This window comes from Selaginella moellendorffii, unplaced genomic scaffold, assembly GCF_000143415.4.
Source record: "Selaginella moellendorffii unplaced genomic scaffold, v1.0 SELMOscaffold_101, whole genome shotgun sequence".
NCBI lineage: Eukaryota > Viridiplantae > Streptophyta > Lycopodiopsida > Selaginellales > Selaginellaceae > Selaginella > Selaginella moellendorffii.
Window position 1 is genome coordinate 2,984 of NW_003314362.1, and position 24,879 is coordinate 27,862.

Here is a 24,879-nt window from a genome sequence, read left to right on the forward strand (position 1 = left end):
TGGCCTTGTGTCCTAAAAATGGTGTGAAATGAAGGTGAAAAAACTAATGAAGTAGTTGGAGTATCAATAGCAATGCCACCTGGAAACTACTAAACACTAAATGATAGGAAATGACTGTGTAAAAAAAGATGATATGAAAAGAACTTTGAGAAACTCTAGAGTCACAAGCTTCAGGGAGAAACGAGATCGATGCAGCCTTGAGGCCAGAACCCAGGCTAAAGAAAAGAAAGATCACACTGCGGCATGCCCCAAATAATATTATAGACATGAAGATTGTTAAGCACGTGATGGTGGTGGTTTTTTAAAGTACTGTTTGAAAACATGTGAAGCTTACGTCAAGCCAGACGCATAAAGCCAAGGTTCGATTCCCAGTGTCATTAGTTTTAGGGCTTTAGGCAAGGGGATACCAAGAGTTTGGTGCAAAACAGAGGAAAGAAAAGGATGTTCAGACATACTTATCAGACAGGATGCCTGTCCATTTTGTACAGCCTAAGGTGAGCTTCTTGTGTGGAGCGCTGACCTGTGGTTGGCCACCACTACAGGGGGAAGAATCCTCTCCAGTCGTGGAAGAGGCACGGTGAGCAGCACTTCGTGCATGGATTGACGGGAAATGAGTGGGGGTGTATAAGTGCGTATGGTGACGTTAAGAGCGTCCGGGACGAGGACATTGAGTCCTATGTTGTGGAGATTATGGGGGCGAACGTTCAGATGACAGGCATCACTTGTCCACGGGACAATTCTGACTCTCTCGCCGTTCGGCTCCCTTTTTTCGTTATGATCGTCAAGAACATGAAGCGCTACTTCATGTTTGAAGTCGAGGTGATTGACGACAAAAACAAGCACCGCCGCTTCATTGCCTCCAATTTCCGGGTAAGAAATGCCCAGAACTGGAATGCGAAACATGTGTTGGCTTTTGTTGGCAGACAGCAACTCGCGTTGGTCAGTCCGTGTGCTTGATGCCTGTCACCTTGGACGTTGGGTGGAACCAGGTGCACTTCGACCTTCCTGGCTGCACCCGACTTGCCTACGGTACCAACTACAGGGAAACCGTCCGAGTGAGGGTGTTTGCCAACTGCAGAATCCGCTCGGTCTTTTTCTGCGACCGAATATATGCCGAGGAAACGCTGCCGCCCGAGTACAAGCTCTTCCTGCCAATTCAGGTAAAAGCCTAAATTCAGCTTCACCCTTCCTGGACTGGTACTTTGCAACAGCGAAAGCAGTGGATTGATCTACCCAGCCAACAGCAGACAGCTGCATACGTACCGCACTCCAAACGTTGTGTGGCTTAATGGCCTTGGCACCATCAGTAGTCGATGTTCATGGACAGAGCAACTCCTTGCAGAACCCAATGTGACGTGTGTTCCTCAGTAGCCAAGTCCGCTTCAAAGATGAGTCCCACGCCCATAGCGTTTCGGCGTGCCTGTGTGACGTAAACAGGCGTTCTAAACGTGTTTTGAAGCTTGATCTTGCTGGCCTCCATGGGAATGATTTCCAATATTGGCAGCTCGACAACGAGCTGCTTTGGATCCTGGGGAGACAAGCAACGTTAACGCTTCTCTTCCACTGGCGTTGACTAGTACCTGTCGCTTGAGAAACGACTTTTCCAGATCCCAATTGGCGCCTTCCAGGTAGAGGCCAGTGACATAGCATCCATGCTTGGGCTTCTCCGGGACTTCATCAATGCTTTTGAACTTGGTCACCTGTGGAGCATCTTTAAATGACAAGCAAGGAAACGGTATAAACAAAAACCTTGGTGTAGATAGTGGACTTGTCTAGTGGCCAACCGCGGTCCCTGCACGCAGTTTGAACAAGTGCAGCAATATATGTTTCGGGAATCTGGAGTCCCGACAGCCACATAACTTTCGGCTCCCCGTGCTCGGCCCAATTTTTGTATTGTTGATCTCGCCGCAACAACCACACAATCCAAGCTGCAAGCATCTTCTCTGTCTGTGTTTTATTTTTTATTTAATTTCCAATGCATTAACATTAACCAACACATCAATAATACGGATTTCATAAAACTGATCTATACCTGAGAGGTTAGCCTGCGCCACATGTTTGGAAGCTGCCCATTAAACAAAGCCGTTGAGAGCTCGTCTAAGTCTTTGCTCATCCCAATCTCTCCAGCAAGTGCTTTCTTGAGCTTCCGAAGGCTCTCTGCCATGCTGGTAATAAGCCTGTTCCATCTCTCAATCTCTTGGAGAAGCACAACCTGGGGCAGGCATCCAAGAAGTTGACAAACAATAGCAGACGTGACTTACTTGCACGGGCGTAGGGACTCCAAATCTTTTCTTCAACACAGGAAGATCAAAAGGCACAGGAAGCTTGGACAGTATATCTGACGCCACACGCTCAATGATGTCCTCTCTTCTCACCCCGCCTCCACTGTCCCCTCCACGAGGCTGCAAGTCCACAAGGTCTTTCCACAGGTTCTTGGTCGTATTGGTGTAGTAGCTAATATCGGCATTGGAGTGGAGACCAAACACCTCAGGCGTCTGGACTATTGGTAGGGAGTCAATGTAATTGGTGTAGTTCTCTCTGGGCCCTGCAGGAGGAAGCATATAGCCAGAGCCATCGTCTTTGGTGTAGAAAAAAAAGGGATGGAACTTGTCAAACAAAAAGTCCCCCAGGTATTCATCCAGGTAAGTTTTCAAGATCCTCCGGTCGAACGAGTCCGAGACACGCCCTCCATACATGGCCTCACCAATGAGGTAGCGCAGCGTGCCCCACGGTATGGTGTCATCCCTGTTATCAAAAGCCTTCCGCAGGTACGTGGAGATGAGCAACAGGCTGTGCAGGAGGGAAGGCGAGGGGTTAAGCACGCGGAGCTAGCGCAAGAGCTCACCTGATGCGAAGGTCGGTCTCGTTAAAGTCGTAAGGGACATTCCATCCAAGCCTTCCGTACTTTCGCCGCTCTTGCACCACTGCATGGAAAAAGGCAACCACAAACACCTGCACATATACAGAAGTCAAGGTGGCGTGAGTGCCTCCGAGAGCAGAGACCCACCTGCGGACGGAAAGCAAAGTGTGGGCAGTCAGCAAGCATCTCTTCGGTGATTTTGGCGTACGATGATCTCAAGTTGAGCTTGAGCCCGTTGGGGGGCTCCGTGACAACTTTTAAGCTGCGCTGCAGGATGCCAAGAGGGAAAGTTGACGTCGGCTCCGTGGTGAGCCAAAGCCTGAATTCGGGATGAGGTTTGGTTATCTTCTCAAGGATCTTTTCCAGCGTCTTTAGCCAGGACGGGAGCAGATGACAATTTTGAAGCATGACCCACAGGCCACGGCCGGAGCCCGACTCGAGTGTCTCTGCTGCCTTTGGCCCCATTCCCTGTCCCAGAGCCATATACTTGAGCTTTGCACCGGGCTTGAACCCCATCTCCTCTCCCAGGTTGAAAACGTCGAAAGCTGGGTCAGCACCAGGGCTAAGAATGAAGACGATGGGCGTCAATGCCGAGCTTTGGCGGTGTATGCTCTTGTAGTCGAGCACCGGAGGCATGACATACTTCTCTCCCATCCGGTCTATCACGTACCGCTGCAGTTTAACAAGTGATCAAACACGTTGACCAGCAAACAATTAGCATTCAATTTTACCGTGACAGCGACCGTGATCCTGTCGATGCGGAAGCAGCGTAAGACGCAGAGCTGCTCGAAAAGATTGAGCTTGTCGTTGAATTGTCCTGGCATGGATGCCATCTCTGGCTGATCTTCCTCGTACCATGACTTCCATTCCGGTCCATTCTCCGAGAAGTGGTCTACTAGAGCTTTGAACTGCGGGCCCAGTTCCATCATCTCCACGACATCTTGCCACCCCGTGTCCGGAAACCAGTCGTGTGGCTTTGGCAGGGGCGATTTCTCCAGAGACAGGTTGCCCTTGAGGAAGAACTGCAGCTGAGCATGATCCATTCCTGTCTCCCCGTCGATGATCCTGGTTGTTAGCTGGAAGGAGAGCATCAACTTGTGCTTCTCAAACAGCCCCGTGCACGTATAATTGTACACGTCGTATGTGACAGCGTCGATGATGCTGCGTAGCCGCGCATCTAGTGTGGGTTCCCGCTTGCTCGTGGCCAGTGATATCTCAAACACTTGCAGAAAGGATGCCAGCGAGTACTCGTACATGTTGTTGATAGCGGAGAGGCCGGACATGACAAAAAAGAGGATGGCACCCCTCTTGGCAGCCGGGGAGTACCTCAGGCGCAGCTGCACACGAACCAGAAAAACTCACACGGTTCATGGACACAACAACTTACTTGATCGATCTCTACGGACGTATCCCGGGCGAGCTTCAGCTTGTGAGAAATCTCAGATGCTTTAAGCTTCGTGTTTTCCAAAGTTGTCAGCAGTTCCTCGTTATCCAGAATGTTACCCGTGGCATTGCTTAGTTCCTGACAGACCGGAGTGGAAACGCAGTCATTGCAGGTTTACGTAGGAACGAACACCAGGCATACCCGCAGAAGGGTGTCTTCGAGCTGTTTCAACAGCGCCTTGTTCTCGCTAGTGTCCCTCACAAGCTCTTCTCTTTGTTCCTCAAGGTCGGGTCTTTCATGTCTTACCTGTTGAAAAGCAAAAAAGAGCGTCAAACTCAGAAAGCTGGCCAGCTTACCGTGGCATTTAGCAGCTGCGACTGCAGCCCTTGTTCAGTGACGCCATAGTTGATGATCATAGTCTTTCCGGATATTTCTGGGCCATAGTGAGGATTCGGAAGCTTGCTTATTAAATACAGCCTAAAGTTGTCGTCCTGTTTGCCGCTGAACAGTCAAAAACAAATACAGTCCTGGAAGATTGTATGCTCACCCATTCGACGTCTTTATCCCCGAGCTTGACACTTTTCCTTGCACCACCAGCAGATGTGAATGTTCTTTCTAGAACCGGATCTATGACAGGGTCTATATACTCGTCCACATTTTCAAACATAAATGGAAACCCATACTGGATTGCCATCTCAAGCTGCTTCACGAAGTCAGAGTCATTGAAGGTTTTCACCCGGCCCTCAAGCTGCTTGCCCTCCTTCTTTTTTATCCAGGATATGGCCTGCTCAGCAAAAGAAGCGTTGGGTTGGAGTTATCACAGAACTATACCTGCATTTGCGGGTCAATGCAAAGAGGAAAGCGGGACGCCCTTGTTGTTAGTATGCCGTTCTGAATGGAGAGCTCATTCGACGGCAATCCCTCGCTGTTCCACTTGCTAATCTCAACTTCACTCGTTAAAATGTTCTCTAGGAAGAAAGGGTCTGTGCAGGGCAACTCTTTGGATCGGATGTCTGCAAGCCAGATATTTTGAATGAGCTCCGTCCTGTAGTCCATTGTAAATGCCCCGCAATAGCTGGGAGAAAACGATAGTAGTAAGTCAACATAACCGTAGTAGCATAGTCATAGTTTAGCCAACCTCAGGAAGCTGGAGGTGACGAGGCAGTCTCCAATCAGCTTGACTCGAGCAACAGCAAGGTCGCCCAGTTCTCGAGACCATCTCTCGTGCTCCGAGCCCAAGCCAACGATAAGACGTTCAGCAGCGCTCAAACGCTTCTCCATGAGGTCTGCTTTCTCCTTAAGTGCTTGCTGCTCTGCTGTGTTGTCCTCAAATTGCTTCTGAAGAGCTCCCAGCTGCTCAGAAAGCTGCCTCACCTGCGCTGGAGTAAAGGGGTGCTTAAGAAACAAAGAGTTGCCTTTTTAAAAACAAACCTCCTCCTGTATTTTCTCAAGCTCCTTCTGTGCATTCTTTAGATTTTTTTCGGCATTGGCAACCGCCAGCCTCTTGGGCTGCACAACTTTTGCTACTCCGTAGTAGTTTACCATGGCAACCACCCAGCGGAGAAGCCCAGCTCCGGCTGTGGAGATGGTACTTAGTTCGTCCAAATTCAGTTTTGGATCCTTAAAGTACTCCTTGAGAGCTCGCATCTGAAAAACACCTCTTAGCTGTGCATGCTTGTTAGGAGACGGGGAGCGACAGAGCAACCTGCTTCTCGGTAATGGAATCCTTGTCAAACTCCATTAACGTGGCCAAAAATCTGTTGTCAGCCATCATTGCCTTGGCACCTTTCCAAGACACGTCTTTGATGCCCCGCAAGATAACCACGCACTCGCACACCTGTATTTTGGCCCTAGTAATCTCACATCACACTAGACAAACTGTTACCTTTTGCACTAAGATGTGAGGCTTGGCAAAAGATCTAATCTCGGTAATCTCTTCCTTTTTAAGACTGTTAAGAGCTTCAGCAGCTGCTTCCAATGCTGGTAGTGCTTCCGCAAGAGCTACCTCTGCCTCTGCTTTCTCTCTTGTTATAACCTCACTTTGCTTGGATAAATCCACGGCTTTATCATTTGCAATGCCTTGTTTTGTCTGAACTTCAGCGGTATTCTTGCTGCAGCCTTCAGTGCATAAGGCAAGCATCCAGTGCATAAGGCAAGTTTACCTGATAACTTCGAGAAGCTCGTTACATTCCTTTGTCTTGGCATCAACAACAATTTTCGCGTCCGCAAGAGTAATCTAGGAAATAGCAGATTATAGGAAAAAGTTTGTAATAGCTAGAGGTAGTGTACCTGCATTTCTGAAACCTCAACCTTCGCCTGAATCAGTTTTTGGAGACCACCATTCAGTCTTGCAGCCATATCACTGTTATTAACCCTGGTCTTGACGAGTGACGTCCGATAGTTTTCAATAAAGTCGAGAAAGTTTTTGGGTGTGACATAGTTGTAGCGACGCATTTTCTGCTCAAAACCTGCACTCACCTTGCACACAGATTGGTGAACCATCACCATATGCTCTAGGATATGGGGGCGCAGGTTTTCCGGGAGGTCTAACTCCGATAGAAAGACCGTAGCCACAGAGTGAAGTGCTTCTTCAGGCCATGGTGTTAGCCAGTTTATGACACAATTGTTGACCTGAGAAATTATAAAACAAATGTGTTGGCAAAGAGAAGAAAAATAAAAAGACGGTATACCATGCCAGGAAAGTTTCGGCAGCGGGTTCTCAAAAGTTCACCAACTGGAGACATTGCCAGAGTGACATGCAAGTTACTGCGACAACGATGAATGAAATAGGCCCAGCAGTTTTCTTTGGTGTCGACGATTCCAGCAGCGGTGACAGCATCTCGAATCTGCATTGGAAAAGGTGAGGACAGTGTGACCGGGGTACAGCATCGAACTTACCTGGCCGATCATTCCATCCTTCTCGTCTTCCGCAAAGAGTGCGGGTACCATTCCAGAAGTTAGCATGTTGTTTACAAGCTCAAGAAAACCCTCGTCCACAACGTGAGCATCTGTGAAAAGGAAGACTACAGAACGGTTCTCAACGCCCAACATGTTATACAGCTTCTTCAAGTCCTCCCTAAATGTTTCCTCGTTGTAGCCCCTGGTGAGAGTTATCTCAAAAATGCTGCATCCAGCCGTAAAGGCGGACAGCTTAGACAGGCTCTTCTTGCCACTGCCGCCAACGCCGACGAGGAGCGCATTCCCCTGGAGCAAAAATATTGGCAAGGCGGCTAAAATCTTGTTACGCATACCTGATCAAGGCGCATGATCCGATGAATATGCGTCAGCTGCTCCAGCGCGTCCTTGAACATGACAAGGTTCATTCTCTTGTTCGTCAAGCTGTATTCGTCCAGGATTTCTTCAAATATTGGCTTCACTACGTCGTAGTTTCCAACGTCTACGTACAGCCGCACTTCACTTTCCTTGAGAGCATTCTTGTAGTCACCATATAGGATAGGATTGCCCGCAGCATAGTCTGCTGAATTTGGCAGCTTGAGTTTGAGTAATTCCGTGAGCTTACTCTGTTTATGCAATGAGAGCTGGCCAATGAGCATGAAAAGTACGACAGCATATCGTACCTCCACAATCTCTTTGTCTTTGTCAGAGATGAGACGATCGTAGAATATTCTCAGTGCCTCGTTCCTCCATAGCCGCACCATCTGTGCGGCATTCTTCGTTGTGTCCGGGGTAGACAGGCAGAGTCCCTCGTATATCCTGCTTAAATCTCGTAGATTAAAGATGTAGTGGAAGCGCGATGGTGTTGGAGGAAGCCGATCAAGTATGTAGTTGTAGAGTTCCAAGGTGACGTCCGTTATGACTCGAGTACTTTCCTGCAGATACCACACAATGTTGAGGTATAGAAGAAGCAAAAATTGACGTTAACCTTAATGTCGGACGCAAGATTCTTGGCATGAGCCTCCAAAATCGCGTTATAGATATGCGACAAGGATTGGTTGGATGGAAACTGTATTTCCAGGACGGCAAAGAGGGAGATAAATCGCGGGTCGACGTTGTTCCTTGCACCTCCAGGACGACCCATTGCGCCAACATACTGCACGTCTTTGATAAATTTCCAGTTGAGTTCCTTCCTGCCAAGGCAAGAAGCATCACTCCTCCTGGGCTCACAAAAGAGACAAGACATTTACCCTCGGTCGTATATACCTCCACGCTCAATCAGCAGCTTCAGCATTGCAATCGGCTGCTGAGTGCCATACGTGTCAACTCTAGGCATGTTCATGTCATCAATAAACAGTATCATTTTCCTTCCAACCGGAGGCCCGTAAATGTCCTGCGGGGAGACCCAGGCACCGCTGAATGAACATTAATGGACAGGTAGAGAGCAAGCACCTTGGTTCGTTTCTCTAGCACGTCTTCAACTGTAATCTGCACGTCCATGGATGTGGTGCGACTGCTAAAATTTGAGCTCAATATCAGCGTGCTAGCTGTCGGCATAGCGCCCAAGTACTTTTGTATGATAACGGTTTTAGCGGTTCCACTTTCTCCAACGAAGAGAACAGCTTTGCCAATCTGCACGGAGTGAAACTTCTTCGGCCACAAAGTCGTGTAAAAGAATAGCAAGCTTACCTCCATGAACGTGTCCAAAAGCCACGTTGATCTCACGGTGTCTATGGTTGGAACCAAGATTTTGCTGAACACGCGATCAGGTGGAGGCTGCAAAGGAAGTATGCATTAGGTGAGAACAAGCAGACTGAAAAAGTAATCTACCTCATATTCCGGGACCATTAACTTCCATGACCGCCACTGAAGATCCTTGACACTGAAGCAGAAATCGTAGAGGGATTCTGCCGGCAATTGTGTGGGTGGGAGGGGATCCGCAGTACTTGTTCCCATTAGAGCCAAAGACTTGATAAACTTGTCGAAACGCTCTCGGTCACGGACTGCCGTGGACTGCACCACTCCGGCCCCTATTGACCATACCAAAGAAAAAATAAACACAGCCTCCAGCACCTGCAAAATGCGAGAGGCGTAAACACTAAGGTCCAGATTCCTTGCATCTTTAAAACCTGTGGAGCAGTGATAGGCTGATCTTCTGTCAGGATAGCTTCTAAAAGAGTGCACAGTTGAGCAGCCATATTCAGGTTGGTAAGCGGAATTGTCAATACCAAAGGAGAAGTGATTTCCTCCTCTGTTACGCCCTCCAGCACGTATTCTATGCATTTTTGTGCGTACTTCTCGAATAGTTCGTTCAATAATCCAGCTTCCTCCTTACTGTAACATCTAGAAATGTAAATCCAGCCAAACAAATGCAAAATCCCTACTTGGCTCGTTTGTTGACCCATTTCCAAATATACGGTTTGAATCCCAAATTCTTAGAGTCGACAAAGACCATCCCACACCTACTTACGGTAGCTGGTGAAGCGTACTGCAAATCCGACACCTACGGGAGCAAGGAATATAAAGTAGTCAAGTAAGGGGAAAATCGAAGTCCTCGTACCTCAAAAAGCAGCTTACAATGATTCTGCAAACGGATTCGCTCTCCATTCGGAAGAGTGAGCAGCTTGTTGTCATCCATCACACTGTTCATATCCTCTACCCACAGAGCGTCCACGTCTCCATCGAATACGAGGTAGAACCTATCGTTTCTATCTGGAGCAAGAGGCTTGTTCATTTCTCGAAATATATTTGAAAGTAGACCATCCGTCCAGTCTCGAGTCTCAGGATCTGCATACAGTTTCTTATCAAGCAAATAAAAGAAATACCATGTCCTTACCCATCAAACCGTAGAGCTCAGTCGTAGGCTGAGCCTTTGGGTTTATAATGCTCAACTTGGTTGGACAATTGAGTTTAGTCTGAGCTCGCGCAAGCGTTTGTATGATCACGCTCTTACCACCTCCGGTTGGTCCGACAACCATGGTGGTATGTCTAGTGAGCATAGTCTCGTATAGCTGAATAACTTTATCAACCTGTTCACTCGGACCGGTCATGACCAGGTAGCCATTTTCCTGTAATCCAAGATGCCATCAGCTAAGAGCTGCCTTTCACTGCTAGCAAGCTTATGTACCTCCAAGTCGTGTTCAACAATGTCATTGAATGACGGATAGCGCACACGAGGACAATCCAGGCCAGGGAACAAGTCGTTAATAAGACCAAGGAATAACGGTACGTCCTCGAATATGAACTTCGGCAGGTTCATGTCACGAAGTGCTCGCATAAGCACCAGCTGTTCACTCATGTCAGGAGCACCACGTTTCAATGCCCCTGCCATTACTAGCACTGACTTCAGGGCACGAAGGCCAAAGTCATAGTGGTATTGCTTGGACAGTTGCTCCCTTGCAAGCTTGTAAAGTACAGTCATCTTCTTTGCTAGAACTTTTGCTGTGTCAAAACTGCAGCAAAGGGAGTTAGAGAGCTCCTTTCATAACAGGAAATCCGTACCCTTCAGAGAAAAGCATGATCTCGCAGATTTGCTGCAAGTCAGGCACGATCATTGTCACTGGACGAAACAGAGCCTTCAAGTTGTCAGGCAGCTCCGTTCTGCCGGCATAACCTGGATTCATTGTAATAAAAATACCTGTCCGTGAATCAAGAGCTATCTCCTTCCCCTCAAATTGAAACTTTTTGAGGTTGTTTTTCAAGGCTTCCTGCAGGAAAAATCGATCAGCATGAAGTCTTTGACAGAAGTTTACAAAACTTGAATTTGCTTAATCTGGGAAGAAACGACAGACAAAACTTCGGCTTCGATGCGATTGAACTCGTCAAAGCAACCCCAAGCTCCGCATTGCACGAGACCAGAGAAAATCGATCCCATGGCCTGCACAGTGAAAAAAGGATAACCGTAAGCTTTTCCAAAGCAAGAGCTTCTTTGGACTAACCTTGTAGTCCAGACCATCACCACAATTAAAAACGACACAAAGTAACGCCATAGATTTTGCGAGATCTTTTGTCGTCTCGGTCTTGCCTGTTCCTGCTGGGCCAGCAGGAGCGCCTCCAAGACGGTAAGTAAGAGCAGTTGTTAGAGTCATGTAGCATCGATCGGTTAAAGCAGTAATGACGAGCCTTCCGTTTAGACCCATGTATTCGTAGCCAAAAAGAAACTGTCCAGTACATTGCCTGCAATCAGAAACGTATGGTGAAACACAAGTTACTACAGCCATCCAACCTTATGACTATATCGTCAACCTCCCGGTCCCAGTAAAAACGCAGCTGGCTCTCCCAGGCAAACTCTCTGTGGTCCAGAATACTGTCTCGGACAAACGTATCTATTATATCTCTTGCATGCACCTCAATAATGATCAACGCATTCACCTGCGTAAAGCTTCGTGTCACTCGAGGAAAAGACTTTTAAACCATTGAACCTTCTTTCGCTGTAGATTACTCAAATCGGAGCGAACCATTCCAACTAGCTCGTTAAGCTGATCTGTCAACTTGAAGCTAAAGACTTTCATGGAATTTTTGTTACCAGACCGCACACTGTTGAAAGCATCTTCAACCTCCCATGTCCACCATATTTGACTCCCAACAAGGGTAACCATACCGAGATTGTCTGTAATCCACTTGGTACGCCTTGCCTTGGCATAGTGATACACACCTTCCTTAGATATTTGATATAGCGAACGCCTCATTTCAGCTTCCACCTTTTTCATCCAAACTTCGACAGGCCCATCTGTTGATATAGGAGCCCGTAAGGCATATGTTTCACCTTCAGATGATTTCATCCCGACAACAGTTTTTGACCGCTCTCCAAAGTCTAAAGCTGCACAATTGTCAAAAAGTTTGAGCATGTGTTCCTGAATAGCAGTTGGATCAGAGCTGCCCAAAACTGAGAGAAGCTCGTCATCAGAAACAAAGAAAAAACGTGGAAAGGCATTTCTCTTTGTGTCCAAGTACCTGCATTTTCCGGCAGGTCAAAACAGTACTGAAAAAAGAAAACAGAACAGAAAAGCTCTTACTCTGTCAGACTCTTTTGACAAGTTTCCAGCTGCGTGTAAAGAACATTGAGCGTCGCAAGCCGATCTGGTGCCGTGCAGGCATCCACTATATTTGGATTTTTAACAGTTTCATTCATTATCTTCTTCCAGGTCTTGTCGATATTATCAAAACGCTTGGCCTCATCGGGCAGCTGATGTCGAATATCATCTGAGATAAATATGCTTTCCAAGTACATCCACTTCCTTTGCACCTACACAGATCATAAATCGATGGTTATATGAGTAAGTGGAAAAAGTGGGAAGAATACCTGCATTAAGATGTCGATGACCTCTCCAATGAGGCTCAACTTTCTCTCCCAGTTATTTACTTCGTTCAAGAATGCACGCACAAAGCGCGAGCTCACCATGCTCTGAAGGTTAAGCATCATATCTTCGAGCAGTACAACGATAGGTTCTGTGGATTTTAATGCCCAGCCCCGATCCATCCCGTCCTTGTTGTATTTGAAGATTTCAAATTGCTGCTCTTTCCATATTTCAGCCATTTTTTTCAGGTCCATTTCAATGTTGAGCTCCTTCTGTGCTGAATTCGTTATGTCACTGTAGGAGCAAAAATAAAATGTAAAATTGGAACAGGTAAGTTGTAAGGGTGACAGACTGTTACCTGATTACAGCAGAAAAATTATGCAGCTCCATTCTGAAAAGGTTTGCCAGTGTGAATGATTTAGGATCCATGTCAAAAGATTTTCCTGTTACTTCCATCAGCTTTTCCCAATGTCGTGATCGTAACGCATCACTTTTCAGGTCCTACACACGTACACCAAAAAGAAGCACATTAGAACACCTTAAGTGCAGCAGCTTACTTGAATAAGCGGAAGAGAATCCTGAAAGCCCTTGACTTTTGCTTCTAGCAGGGCATACGGTTGAAAGTTTTTGAGAGTACGCAGTCTCTTCAGCCGAACAGTAAATTCTTCAGTAATAGCTACTAGCCTTTGGATATCCAGTTCAACCCATAAAGTGCTAGCGTAATTGTCAACGGTCGTTCTGAAATCGGTGTAGACTGTATAGATTTGTGAAAGGCTTTTCAACAGTGTCTCCACCTTCAGTCACAAAGAACAAGTGTGCAGTGTGCCATAATAGCAGCAAATGATACCTCGGCTAAAAGAGGGTATGGTGTTATAGGCAAGTCAAACAGCTTTTGAGCTAGGACAAGTTGTTCCCTATTTCCCTGGAGCCTCAGCAACTCGGCCTGAAAAACCGCGATGAGACAAATTCACCATTTCGAACTTGAGACAATACATGCGCGGTCTCCATTAGTTCCACTCCAACATCTAGGTCCGGAGCTTTTGCCGGACCTCGTTGTACTGCCTGATCACGAAATCCTGAGACTTCCTTGGCAAACTCAACAACCTGAAAGCATAAAAGCAGGAGAGATGCATTTAAAAACAGAAGTGCGCTGATACCTGTTTCTTTGTGGTCTCAGTGAACTTCAGTTTGATTTCTTGCAAGGAAACGTTTAGCAGAGCACACTCTTTCTCCAAGGTTAGCCATCTGGTAAGGAGTAAAATTGCAAATAAATAATGATTATAAATTACAAAACATTACCTCTCTCTGATACTTAAAATACGTGACTTTTCTTCAGGATCGTTGTGTAGTCCAAAAAGTTCCCGCGTTCTGTTTCTTTCTTCCAGGTCCATGTATCTGTGTTTGACAAGGACATTGCCTGATCACATCAACAAAGATGCAATGACATACTCTAACTCCATGACCATGCCTGAACTCTGGACTTCCGCAACCACATTCAGGACCATTTTCAGAGTCTCCAAGGTCTCTGGAGGCTGCGGAAACAACCTCGATAAAAACTAGGAAGCAAAAGTGGTGTTATACCAGGTGTAAAGTATTGAACAGGTAGTCAATTTTTGCGTGGAGTTCAGTCACTCGGGGCTTTTCACAGTTCGACATTTCATTCCCAATAGCTTGGACCCATCCAAGAGCTACTTGATTGATAGAAGCCGCCAACTGGTGGCTGTTAAATACGAGAAACTCCACAGCTTTCTCTTTAGGAAGCTCTAAGATGTCGGTTGCAACCTGCAAAATTCATCTAAGCCACAATAAGGGTAAAAATGCATTACCTTGTAATACTTAGCAAGCTTTTCTTCGAATTTTGCACAAGTTGGATTCTTGGACGCAAACTTTCCAATAATGGTGAGTTTATCTTGCCTCCATAGGTGTTGAAACTTTCTCCAGTGATCCAAATGTCTGACGAACAACCAAAAGGTGAAATGCTTCTTAAAGATCGCAATTTACTTGTGCGCTCCAGTCAAGACTTTGTCGATGCAAGTATTTAACGTGAGCATGGATGTTATGATCTGCAATGTATGAGAAGCCTCTTGAGCTAACTAAACAAAGTGGCGAAACGCACCTTGGGATTAAGCGAGACGTCGCTGTAGAATGAAAAGATAAAAGGCTCCGCATCTTCACTGCCAACTCTCTGTTTGCATTGAACTGATTCAAGGAAACTATAATCATTTTCCAGATGCGAACCTGCTCGGGTGTCTCCAAACAAGTCCCATCCATCCACCTGATAAATGGCTTTGCCGAGTCAACGATACTCCGTACCTGATACAAGGCGGGTTACGTCACAACGCACACCCACCCAATTGTTACTTCGAAACGCATACCATATTTGTAAGCAGCTTGGTCAGCTCAGTCAAGCTTGGCTGCACAACTATGTCCGGGATATTTAAGTAGCAGTTCAGTTTAAAATAGCGTATAAAATCCGGTTTCTTACTGCTTGAAACCTGCATCACAATAATCACACGGCTACCCAGAAGAACTTGGAGCATGTACCTTTACAGTAGGAACCTTCTGATAGAGAGCTTTAAGAGCATCTAGCCCACCGATCACCATCTGGTTGAGAGCCTTGAAGATTTTTCGCTCCCAGAAACTATAGTAGTCAATCAACGCAGGTGATGATCCCGTGTTTGTTGCTACCACGACTTCTTCCAGTTTTTTCAGAAGAGGAGAGATCCCTTGGTACCTGTAACGTAAACGCTAAAAACTTGTAAGTTGTGTCAGATCTAACACTCACTGTTTTAGTGCGTTCTCCTCGGCCTTAAGTCTCTGCTCTTCAATATAATCGTACATCTCCTGCACAAAGGTGCACGCTATAACATTTTTGCAGCAACCATATGTCAAACTAGAACCTGAAATTCCATGCTTTCGACATCCCCAGTGGCAGGTGGTAAGTTCAAAAGCTTTGTTTTGGCAATGGTTTCTATGGCTTTCTCGATGCTAGCCGAGTTGTTTTGAACCTGTAAACAGGTTAGACAAGACAAAGTGACATGACATAGACTGTCAAGGTGACTTGTTTACCTGGGTTACTATGGACTTAAATTCGTAGACTGATTTCATGCACGCCCCCACAAATTCCGGAATGCCCAACGAGTTCCAGTTTAGCTGGTTGTAGCCAGGATCAAGCACATGCTGCAGTTTATCCACACGAATTGCCAAAAGCTTCGACTCCACTGGCGTCAACATCTCCAGGACATTATGGTACCTCTGGAAGGAAAGATTTTCTTTAAATGCTGCACAATCCCAGATTAAAATCCGGTACCTGCAACATATTCTGAAGGCTCTCGATGCACGTTTGAAACTTTTCTTCCTGGAGTGCTACATTCAGCGCCACTTCGGGAAGCTGAAAACCCATTGCGTCCAGATACTTCGCCTCTCTAATGATTTGAACAAGATTTGGATGAAAATTGATAGAGACATTCCCTATCGGGCCCTTGCTCAATATGGACTGCAAAAGCCTCACTGCATGAAGCTCAGCCTTCGGTTTTTGGCGTACCTGTTTCATGTATACCGATGCGTGGTGATTGACGGAATCCGCCCACTTCGTTATCCATTGCTTCTCAAAATACATCATTTGCTTTGCAAACGCTCGATAATGTATTTCCATCTGTTAAAACATGGCTAAGAAAAAGGATGGATTCAAATATACCACGACAACCAACCTCCAGCCCTGATGCAGCTTGAACGATATCCGTGCCACCTGTTTCGAATTTCCGCATTGTTTTGCGTAAACGTCCAAAGAGAGACCTCGCCCAGTTTATCGAACCTGCAACCGGAGGCTATAGGCACAAAGGTGTCAGCCACAAGGTGTTTAAGCAACGGTCAAACGACAAGAAAGTACTTGGTTCCGAGTTCTTGGAGGGGTAGACGAGAGCCGGTCAAAAATTTCTCGTGCACTTTCAATCTCCTTGGTGAACTGCATTAACCATGAATGGGGTAAGTAATCAATCGTGGGAAACTAGACAATAAGACTTATTATCTTACAGAGATAGCTGCGTGAATACTTGAATAATTATGTCATTGAATTTATCCATCATCTGCTTGTTGATGGTCCCTTCGCTCTTGATGTTTTTGAAACTCCGAAGCAACTCCAAAGCGCCTATACAGAAAGAGCTCACTTAGAGGGAAAAAAAAAACGAAAAGAAAAGAAAAGAAAAGAAAATAGGAAGAACCACACCTTCAGCACTGCGCAGCTTCTTGAAGGAAGTGTCAATAAATGCTTTCGTAAGATGCTCAATATTTTCTTTCTCAATATTGAAGTTTGAGACTGTGGCCGACCATTGCAATGCGAAGGCTTTGTCAAACACGTCAAATGCAAGCTTTTCCACGGGCTCTATCATCGCAGCAACTTTCTATTTACACGAGGTGCCAACGTTAGCACGTGTAGGAACAAAGTAAACCATTCCTCAACTATTACCTGGGTCACAGCATCAACACCCTGAGTATCACCGGTCACGGCCTTCAGCTCTGGCCCTAGGAAGTTGTGAAAATCGTAATAAACTTGAACTATATGTAAGAGGTCAATGCAAATGGATGCCATGTAGCTTGTGCGCTCAAACAGCTTCTTTCTATCGAACTCCCACCTGCACTTGCAAAGACGGTGTAGCCCGCCAGCCAAAGCCAAAGAAAGAGATGGTTCGTACCTGGGATCACGACCCTGAACTTCAATTCGTTCACGGACTTGCATATAAACTTCGCTCCATGAATCCAACACAGCTTTGCCGATTGTAAGCTTCGAGACCGCAGATTCAGCAGGCACCGTGAAAAGTGTCTTCAGGTCTATTTCCGACGAAACCTTTTCAGCAATCTACACAAAGAGTTTTGTTTTCGCCGCGCATGCCAACTGGCGGCCATACCTGGTGTGCAATTCTCTCCATCAAGGACCCCATTCGTGCGTCGTCCGAATAATGGCGAGAGATAATCCAGACCATGCGAAGGGCATTCACCATCGGATTCATTGTCTCCAGTACCCTTGGCAGCGCCCCGCCAGCAATAGTCTGAAACGTTGGTGTTAACCGGCATCACACATACTTGGGAGAGTACCTTGAAATGCCTCTCTAGTGTCGTGAGGAACTTGACATTGTCTTTGGCCTCCAGAAACATTTTTGCAAGCTCGCCAAACTGCGACATTCAGCCCACAGTGTACAATGTGAAAGAAACTGCCAGGCAATCCTCTTACGCGAGCTTTATAGGTCCCGACGAGCTCCGAGTTGCTGTTGCCATGCTCCAAAACAGCGAGAACTCTTTTTCTCTTGGCAGAGTTGAGCTGCTGGTAGAGACCGCTCAACGAGCTGCTCCTGTCTCGCCAAAACTCCAGCTCTGCCAGAGGATTCTTCCCGGTTACAACCTGTGCGAGCATCAATCACATTGCAAGAGCAATATAGCAAGTTACCTTTTTCAGCTCGCGAGCTATTAGTGCTTCCAGAGCCTGCAACCAGTCCGTAACTGCAGTCTCGAGCTGGTGACAAAACAAGCATGCATAGGTGAGTGAGGACAGTGTAGCACTATCATAGCACACGGCACCTGAAGGATGAGGTCGAAGTCAATCTCCACTCTGTCAAACGTTTCCGCTGGCAGCGCAGGTATTGCCAGCTGCGTGTCACCAATCAGGAGCTGCTTGACGGTCGACACCTGCGCAAAGTGGAAGCGAGTTGATCACATACAAGTACTGCTTTCTCCCCGGCACGCAAACCTGAGTTTGGAACCTTTGCATGTTGCTGAGGAGCTCACTTCCGCTGTGCTCGGCCACCTCGGTGGCCCAGAAATGCGTCTCCCCCCGCCCCGCCTCCTTGCTGAGCACGGGGATAAACACCTGGTTGAGCAGCTGCAAGGGCCAAAGCAAGGAACAAGGGAGTGAGAGAGGCGAGGAGGAAGGGCTCTTGCCTGCTCCAGTGTTGCCAGGGAAGGCCCCATGGGAAGCGTGCCAAACTCGAAGCTCGAGGCGATGGCGCCGGGCAGCACGGGGCCCGGCGTGAGCGACTTGACGAAGTACATGACCACGTCGGAGGTGGCATCCTGGGGGAGTACGCCGCTGGTGCTGCTCGACGACAGCAGCACCTCCATGTCCTGCTCGCCGTCGGGGCTGGGCTGCGTGCCCACGTAAAAGAGCACCAGGGGCGCAGGGCCGTCGAGGAACTGGAGCAAACCACCCATCCTCCTCGACTCCCCCTGGTAGTCTTGGAACATGCCATCGTCCAGTTCCAGGCCTGCGCATACCTTGGCCTTGAACCACGCAATGCGGCTGTCGCCCGCCATCTGTGACCTAACCGACCGGAGGACACCCTTAAATATTTTTAAGTGTGTCATGGCATTTTAAGTTTGGAGCATCCGGATTGCCTCGAGGCACAGCTGGAAGAGCGCTTGGTCCTTGTCTCTCACCACCGAGCTCGCGTGCTCTAGCGCCGCCATCGCCAGGCTGCTCCGGTGGTTGTACAGGTGAAGGAGGCCCTGCGCCATGAACGCCTCGCCAACCCGGACGTGGTGTGGCCCGTATGACTCTGCTCGCTGCTGGCTTATCTCCTGAATTCACGATCCAAGCCCGGTGCTCATGTGTACCACCGGAGAAAGGGAGAGAGAGAGAGAGAGAGTTACCTGGAGGAGCTTGGTCATCTCGTGCGAATGGACATGAGCCAGTGGAGACGTGCACTCGACGTGGACACGGTCAGTGTCGGGCTTGAGGCCACACCCGTGGACATGGGAAGGATCAAACACTAACTCTTTGAGCTTGGGAAGCCACGACTCGATGACGAGATCGCAACAGGCCATATGGTCGCGCGTTCGCCCCTGGGCACATAAAATTCGGCCATCTTGGATTGCAGAGCTGGATTTGGATTTAAACACCCACCAGGGAGCGATGGACTTGGCCGAGGTGGAAGAAACTAACGCTGGTGTGGGTGTCATAGACGCCATACTCAAGAGAGTTGTAGTAAATCTCCTCGGAGTATGCTTTGAGGGCTTCGTCCACATTCCCCTGCACGCGACAAGTTGGTCAAATACTCGCCACCTTTTGTGGTAACCTTGATAACATGCAGCTGCCCGTAGAGCCGCCCTAGCTCTGCTCGCATGGCGTTGTGACGCGCTCCGGATGTGTCCTGGAGGAGTAGCCATGCAGCCAGCCCCAGCAGGTCCTCGCTCTGCATCACCCGCTCAAGACCCAGATTGGCCTGGAATATAATACAAGCACTTGTCAGAGATGTATCCAGCTCCGTGACGATGTTACCTGGATGACCATGAGGTAGAGAGGGACGAGCTGAGGAGTGTGGCGCGGATAAAAGAGCTTCTGCCCGATCTGGACAGCGTCCATTGCAAGCGGCAGTGCTTCCTCGTACTGCAGCTCGCCGATAAGCTGGACAGCTTCCTCGGTTATCATCCTCAGCAGGTTCACTTGCAGCGTTGCAACCAGATCTTCCTAAGTTCCAAACAGTTGGCCCTTGAAGAAAGAAAGGGGAGGAATTCACACTGTGGAAACTATACAAGAGGTTGCAGGAGGTTACTCGTCTCCGGTTGTGGAGGATCTCTTCCAGCGTCTGCGGCGACAGGAGGGTTGCTCCTTTGATTGTGGCTGATTCGGGGGGGATTTCGTGTTCATCCAGCAGCCTGATGAGCCCCTTCTCCTTCGTCTGGACTCTGCTGTACCTGCCTGATCTCAGCTCCTGGTCAATCGATTGAAAGCGTGATTGGACTGGGTGTGGCGAGCTGTCGTGAAGAAAGAGACCAACCTTGCCAAATGCTCCTGGGTTCTCCTTGAACAGCGACACAGCTATTTCGCTCATTGCAAACATCTAGACAATGTGATATGACCGTGAGATGAGGCCGTTGCAACAAAGAATGTACCCACATTCCCGTGCGGCGTCGGGAAGAGGTGCAAGAGGACGCCATCCAGATCGATGCCAACAACTCGATCCACCTTGTTGTTCGTCGTCATGGCGCGAGAGCGTTTAGGGCCTGTCCGGTAGTTAGGACGTGAACGAGTGCCTGCGCTAGGGTTTGCTTGCGGCTGGAGAGATGGCCGGGGCTGGGATCCTGTGCGCGCCGGCGGTGGCGGGCGCGGCGGGAGTGGCGGGCGCGGCCACGGCGACGAGGAGGAGAATTGGGAGGAATGGAGTGGCGGCAGCAGCAGTAGATGAGGGTGGAGGCAAGCGTCGTCGGCAAAGGCTGCTAGACTTGGTTGGGCGCGTCCCGGGTGCGGCTACAAACTACTTCAGGAGCCCCTGGAGGAGAGCCCTGTTTGGAGGCATATCACTGCTGGGCGGCTTCTTCGTGGCACAGACAATCTCCCTGTCGTTTGGGGCGGTGGGTGTCAACGATGTCATCGCGTCGGCGCTGTGCGTGCTCCTCACCGAGTACATGACCCGCTTCTACTTCACCCGCCAGCGCCCGTCCCTCGGGGTAGCGCTCCTCAACAATTTCAAGATGGGCTTCACGTATGGCCTCTTCATCGACGCATTCAAGCTCGCCAGCTAGCTATAGATCATTCGTGCTCTGGATCTCTTAAATCCGTGTAAGCGAGGAAAGCACCTAGGGCTTTAGGTGATGTCGTGCTTGCCATGGCTATGGCATGCCGCGGGAGTGCCCGCGCGGCTTCCTCCATTGCCCACGCCCACGGTCACAAAGTCATGCATCACCAGGCTCCGCTTGCGGGCCTCCCCCGCCTTTCCTTCCGAGGTACGGCCGATCGTCTTTCTCAAAGTAGCGCGCCTCCACTCACCACCAAACGAATGCAGGGCCATGGTGATTCGCCCGTGCCGCAGCTCGTACGATTGCTGGGGCTGGACAATCCCCTGGACAAGCGAGAGGAGGCAGTGGACGAGCTGTGGAGGCAATCAGAAGGTGGCAAGGAGAGCGTGGAGGAGATTGTGAGCTGCCCCGGGTGCCTGGATTTGGTGGTTTCACTCGTTGCCTCGGGCTCTCATGCTGCCTCTGAAGCAGCCTCTGGGCTTCTTCGTGAGGTCTCGGCTGTACAACCTTATGGCTCCTTGGTTGCTCAGGCTGGTGCCATACAAGAGATTACGGGCTTGCTAACGCGGAAGAGTCCACCACCCGAGGTAGCTCTCTACTTCTGTGTCTCTCCCGTTTTCATCAATCTCGTCTCAGGTGAGAGACCAAGCTGCAAATGTGCTGCTCAATCTGGCGGCGGAGCCAGGGCTGCGGGAAAAAATAGCCAACCCCGAGTTGCTAGCTGCAGTAGTTCTCATGCTAGATTCGGAGCTACAGGGCGAACAGAATGCAGCTGCTGGGATGATTGCCAAGCTCTCGCTTTCGGAAGGCATCCAGAGCTTGCTGCTAGGCGCGGGTGTTATTCCAAAGCTGGTAGGCATGTCTTCTGTCTCGTGTTCACATTTCACTCACAGTGTGCTCTCGCCGCCAGGCCAATATCTTGAAAGCGGACTTTCAGAAGGTGTCCAAAGTTGCTCGGCTGGAGGCTAGGAACGCACTGCTGAGACTTGCAAAGAATCCGGACGCGAAAATGGCCACAATAGACCAAGGCTTGATGTTTGTCCCGCTGGTTGGAGCTGATGCTTACAAGTCTCTCAAGGCTACTGGCGTGGGAGCTCCCAAAGTTCCGGAACAGGTGACCCTGGAGCACCCACTTGGATCGCAAGAGTCTCCATTCGGGGCTGGAGATCTCCTTTTGGGACTGCATATCAGTAGCCAGCAGAGTGTGGACGAAGCAACGCAACTGGCAATGGAAGGCCGCAGCAGGCTAAACTTTCTGAAGAGGGTGGGCTTAGTAGAGACTCCAGCCGGCGGCGACAACAAGCCCAAAAGTGAAGCTCAGAGTTCCACGGTATTGCCCTGGTGGGATGCTATCCCCCGTTTGGTCCTTATTCTCGGCCTCGAGGACGTGTCTTATGCCATGCAAGGTGCCCGGGCTATAGCGGAGGTGGCTATAACCGAAGACTACAGACGAAAGCTCGCCAAGGCTGGCGCAGTTCCTCACTTGGTTTATCTTCTGGGAAGTGGCGACGAGACTGCAATGGGGGCTGCAGCAACCGCCATCGAAAAGCTTTCAATAAGGTGACTCGTCCTTCCTGTTCTTTCGCGTGGATGGTTTCCTGATGCTGGCAATTTGATATAGCCAGAAAGTGAGGAGAGCTATCAATGCCTTCGGTGCTATTCCGGCCCTCGTCTCGGTTTTGAAAACACCCGATGTTCCGGAGTCCCTCCAAGAAAAGGTAAGGTCGCATCTTCAGCGCCTGTCTACTAGTTTTGCCATGTGATGCGTTTGCAGATTGTTGGGGCTCTAGTACGCTTGTCTCAAACGCAGGAGGAGGTGGAGGCTACCACGGTACGCTTTGTACTCGCTCACGGCTCACCTCAGAGATTTGGATGCAGGTCCGGTCTGGAAGCGTCGCTCGGGGAGTTTTGGACATTGTCAACTCCGAGGATGCGACCTACGAGGCCAAGGTTGAGGCTGAAAATGTTCTCAAGGAGATCATGTCGCTCAAGGCAGATCCAAGGTACATACGCATGAGATCAATATTTTATAGGCTCAGCTGGCTGATTTCAGGGACAAGATCGTAGATGCTGGTGGTGCAGCGCCGCTCATTCACCTTGTTGCGTCAAGTGGCTCTTTCGCCTTGAGACGCAAAGCGGCAAGCGTCTTGGAGAGCCTGGCGACCAAGGAAGCTCATGCCGTGAGCATGGCAGGCGCGGGAGTCGATTCTGCTCTTAAGTCTCTACTCCGAGTGGAAACGGCAGGTTCGTAGCTATGATGTGGCCTTCCTTGTTTTCGAGTTACGTATGCCTGCCTTGGTTTGTTTGTAGACGAGGACGATGGTAGCGGTGTGAGCGCAGCCTGTAGTTTACTGGGAAGGCTGCTCGACTGTGAAAATGCCCGGGAGAAGCTCGACTGCCCGTCCTATGTTGCGCTCTTGGGGGAGTTTTCTAAGCTGGAGAGCGTGCCTCCGTCCATCAGACACGAGATATCGGAGTGTCTGCTCAAGCTGGGCGAGCAGTCGAGGAGGATGCATTAAAGTTTATAGTGGCTCGTCTGTCTTGACAAGTATAAAGCGCTGCTTGCCCTAACCCTGGGGGCTCCTCCTCGGCGATGGTCGCTAACGGCTGCATGGCGCCGCACGAGGCGGTGGAGGAGGAGGTGGAGAGGCTGAAAATGGAGATCCGCGAGGTGAAGGCGCTCATCTGGGAGGGGAGGATGAAGCTCGCGGCCACAGCGGACGCGGAGGAGCGGCAGTTTCTGCGGGAGGAGCAGCGCTGGCTGTTCGACGAGACGAGGAAGATCCGGGACGAGGTGAGGGTGCGGCTGGAAGCGCGCAACATTGCGATGCAGCACCAAATGGCGGCCCGCTTTGCGGCCGAGCCCGGATGTGCTGGTACGTCAAACACAAACTGTACGTCGTCGTCGTCGTGGAAGATGCCCGTGCTCCAGAGGCCCGACACTCCCGCTGCTGCTGCCTGGGTGTTCCCCGACTTTGTGCCCGGCTGTGGCTGGCCGCCTTTACTTCCCTGCTCGCAAGAGCAGCATCAACAGCACCAGCACCAGCACCATCAGCAGCAGCAGCAGAGAGATCGGCAGCCGCAGAAGCGTGAGCCGGAGCATGTGGACCTGTCGGGCTGGACGTCATGCCTGATTCAGCAGCAGCAGCAGCAGCAGCCACAGCAGAGCCAGGAGCGTCCGAAACCCAGGCTGCCACCGTTGCGGCCGAGGAAGGATGGAGGTACTGCTTATACTTCCTAGTTTGGTTCTGCCCGCGCATTAATTGTGGTTCGTGACAGAGGCCAAGACTGATCCCCTGGTGATGCAGCCACCAAAGAGCAACGGCAACAGCAGCAGCAGCAAGAGGAAAAGAGTTTCCAATCCGGCAGCTGCAGCGTCGACAATCAAGGAGGAGCAGGATGCGGGTGGTCGAGAGGAGCGGGGGAAGCGGCCGCGCTGGAAGGACCACTGGGTGATGCAGCTCATCCAAGTCCGGGGTGGGATGCAAGAGGAGTTTAGCAAGCCGCCCAAGCAGGGCGTGGATCTGTGGAGGCAGGTCTACACAAAGCTGGTCGCGTCGTGCCCGGATTTTGACAAGGAGCCCGAGGCGTGTAGGAAGAAGTGGAAGACGCTGGTGACCGACTACAAGGCTGCCTCCACCAACAATTCTAACAACAACACTAACACCGCGAGTACCACCACCAACACCGGTGCCAGCAGCGGTGCCGGTGAGGTGAACGAGAGGCCGGACAAGTGCCGCTATTACACCATGATGGACGAGTACATAAGCGTCAAGGACATCCAGACGAGCGTCATTGGCAGTGCCGCAACCGTGGCCACCATTGCCTGCCTGGACGAGGTGACGAGCGAGCTCGACTGTGTGGACACCTAGCGAACATGCAACGCGGGTGACACTATCCCGGACCCGGGGCAAGGAGATATCTATCCCGGAGAGAGG

General features: G+C 49.6%; 6 protein-coding genes across 6 annotated transcripts; 4 read left to right on the forward strand and 2 right to left on the reverse strand.

The window, feature by feature from the left end:
• The first annotated feature begins 441 nt into the window (after positions 1-441).
• LOC9629348 (cilia- and flagella-associated protein 20) lies at positions 442-1,172 on the forward strand. The gene is made up of 3 exons (XM_002989738.1): positions 442-494; positions 543-870; positions 924-1,172. Exons 1-3 carry the CDS (start codon positions 442-444, stop codon positions 1,170-1,172), a joined length of 630 nt encoding a protein of 209 aa, XP_002989784.1.
• A 131-nt stretch (positions 1,173-1,303) lies between these two features.
• Positions 1,304-18,297, reverse strand: LOC9628975 (dynein-1-alpha heavy chain, flagellar inner arm I1 complex). The gene is made up of 71 exons (XM_024663584.1): positions 18,177-18,297; positions 18,008-18,115; positions 17,877-17,942; positions 17,664-17,831; positions 17,528-17,605; positions 17,341-17,481; positions 17,128-17,291; positions 16,902-17,067; positions 16,662-16,836; positions 16,489-16,583; positions 16,326-16,400; positions 16,147-16,263; positions 15,981-16,091; positions 15,747-15,932; positions 15,506-15,691; positions 15,337-15,444; positions 15,222-15,280; positions 14,981-15,170; positions 14,812-14,931; positions 14,675-14,749; positions 14,553-14,621; positions 14,438-14,499; positions 14,263-14,389; positions 14,018-14,218; positions 13,886-13,968; positions 13,736-13,831; positions 13,594-13,681; positions 13,430-13,540; positions 13,284-13,379; positions 12,994-13,230; positions 12,795-12,937; positions 12,442-12,730; positions 12,155-12,384; positions 11,561-12,092; positions 11,365-11,510; positions 11,078-11,315; positions 10,897-11,016; positions 10,641-10,846; positions 10,267-10,591; positions 9,976-10,207; positions 9,700-9,926; positions 9,524-9,642; positions 9,269-9,473; positions 8,970-9,212; positions 8,829-8,915; positions 8,565-8,771; positions 8,390-8,532; positions 8,128-8,332; positions 7,823-8,074; positions 7,496-7,765; positions 7,143-7,448; positions 6,935-7,090; positions 6,534-6,875; positions 6,407-6,480; positions 6,130-6,355; positions 5,950-6,081; positions 5,676-5,891; positions 5,383-5,618; positions 5,076-5,319; positions 4,792-5,028; positions 4,643-4,735; positions 4,446-4,550; positions 4,248-4,382; positions 3,592-4,197; positions 3,008-3,532; positions 2,846-2,952; positions 2,262-2,790; positions 2,033-2,212; positions 1,750-1,947; positions 1,581-1,700; positions 1,304-1,528 (listed from the first exon to the last, which is right to left on the reverse strand). Exons 1-71 carry the CDS (start codon positions 18,195-18,197, stop codon positions 1,304-1,306), a joined length of 12,990 nt encoding a protein of 4,329 aa, XP_024519352.1. The 5' UTR covers positions 18,198-18,297.
• Positions 18,298-18,772: 475 nt separating this feature from the next.
• On the reverse strand, positions 18,773-20,436 carry LOC112342176. Its single transcript, XM_024663594.1, has 8 exons — positions 20,322-20,436; positions 20,203-20,265; positions 19,978-20,136; positions 19,704-19,913; positions 19,501-19,647; positions 19,329-19,454; positions 19,076-19,267; positions 18,773-19,003 (listed from the first exon to the last, which is right to left on the reverse strand). The coding sequence occupies exons 4-8, from the start codon at positions 19,851-19,853 to the stop codon at positions 18,797-18,799; spliced, it is 822 nt and encodes a 273-aa protein (XP_024519362.1). The 5' UTR covers positions 19,854-19,913; positions 19,978-20,136; positions 20,203-20,265; positions 20,322-20,436; the 3' UTR covers positions 18,773-18,796.
• LOC9629021 (ycf20-like protein) lies at positions 20,426-21,015 on the forward strand. The gene has a single exon (XM_002989739.3). It carries the CDS (start codon positions 20,489-20,491, stop codon positions 20,945-20,947), a length of 459 nt encoding a protein of 152 aa, XP_002989785.2. The 5' UTR covers positions 20,426-20,488; the 3' UTR covers positions 20,948-21,015.
• LOC112342174 lies at positions 20,911-23,525 on the forward strand. The gene is made up of 9 exons (XM_024663588.1): positions 20,911-21,148; positions 21,208-21,528; positions 21,578-21,793; positions 21,852-22,501; positions 22,563-22,659; positions 22,716-22,772; positions 22,820-22,944; positions 22,995-23,185; positions 23,252-23,525. Exons 1-9 carry the CDS (start codon positions 21,017-21,019, stop codon positions 23,458-23,460), a joined length of 1,998 nt encoding a protein of 665 aa, XP_024519356.1. The 5' UTR covers positions 20,911-21,016; the 3' UTR covers positions 23,461-23,525.
• LOC112342175 (GATA zinc finger domain-containing protein 10-like) lies at positions 23,513-24,834 on the forward strand. The gene is made up of 2 exons (XM_024663591.1): positions 23,513-24,162; positions 24,221-24,834. The coding sequence occupies exons 1-2, from the start codon at positions 23,535-23,537 to the stop codon at positions 24,811-24,813; spliced, it is 1,221 nt and encodes a 406-aa protein (XP_024519359.1). The 5' UTR covers positions 23,513-23,534; the 3' UTR covers positions 24,814-24,834.
• Positions 24,835-24,879: the final 45 nt, after the last annotated feature.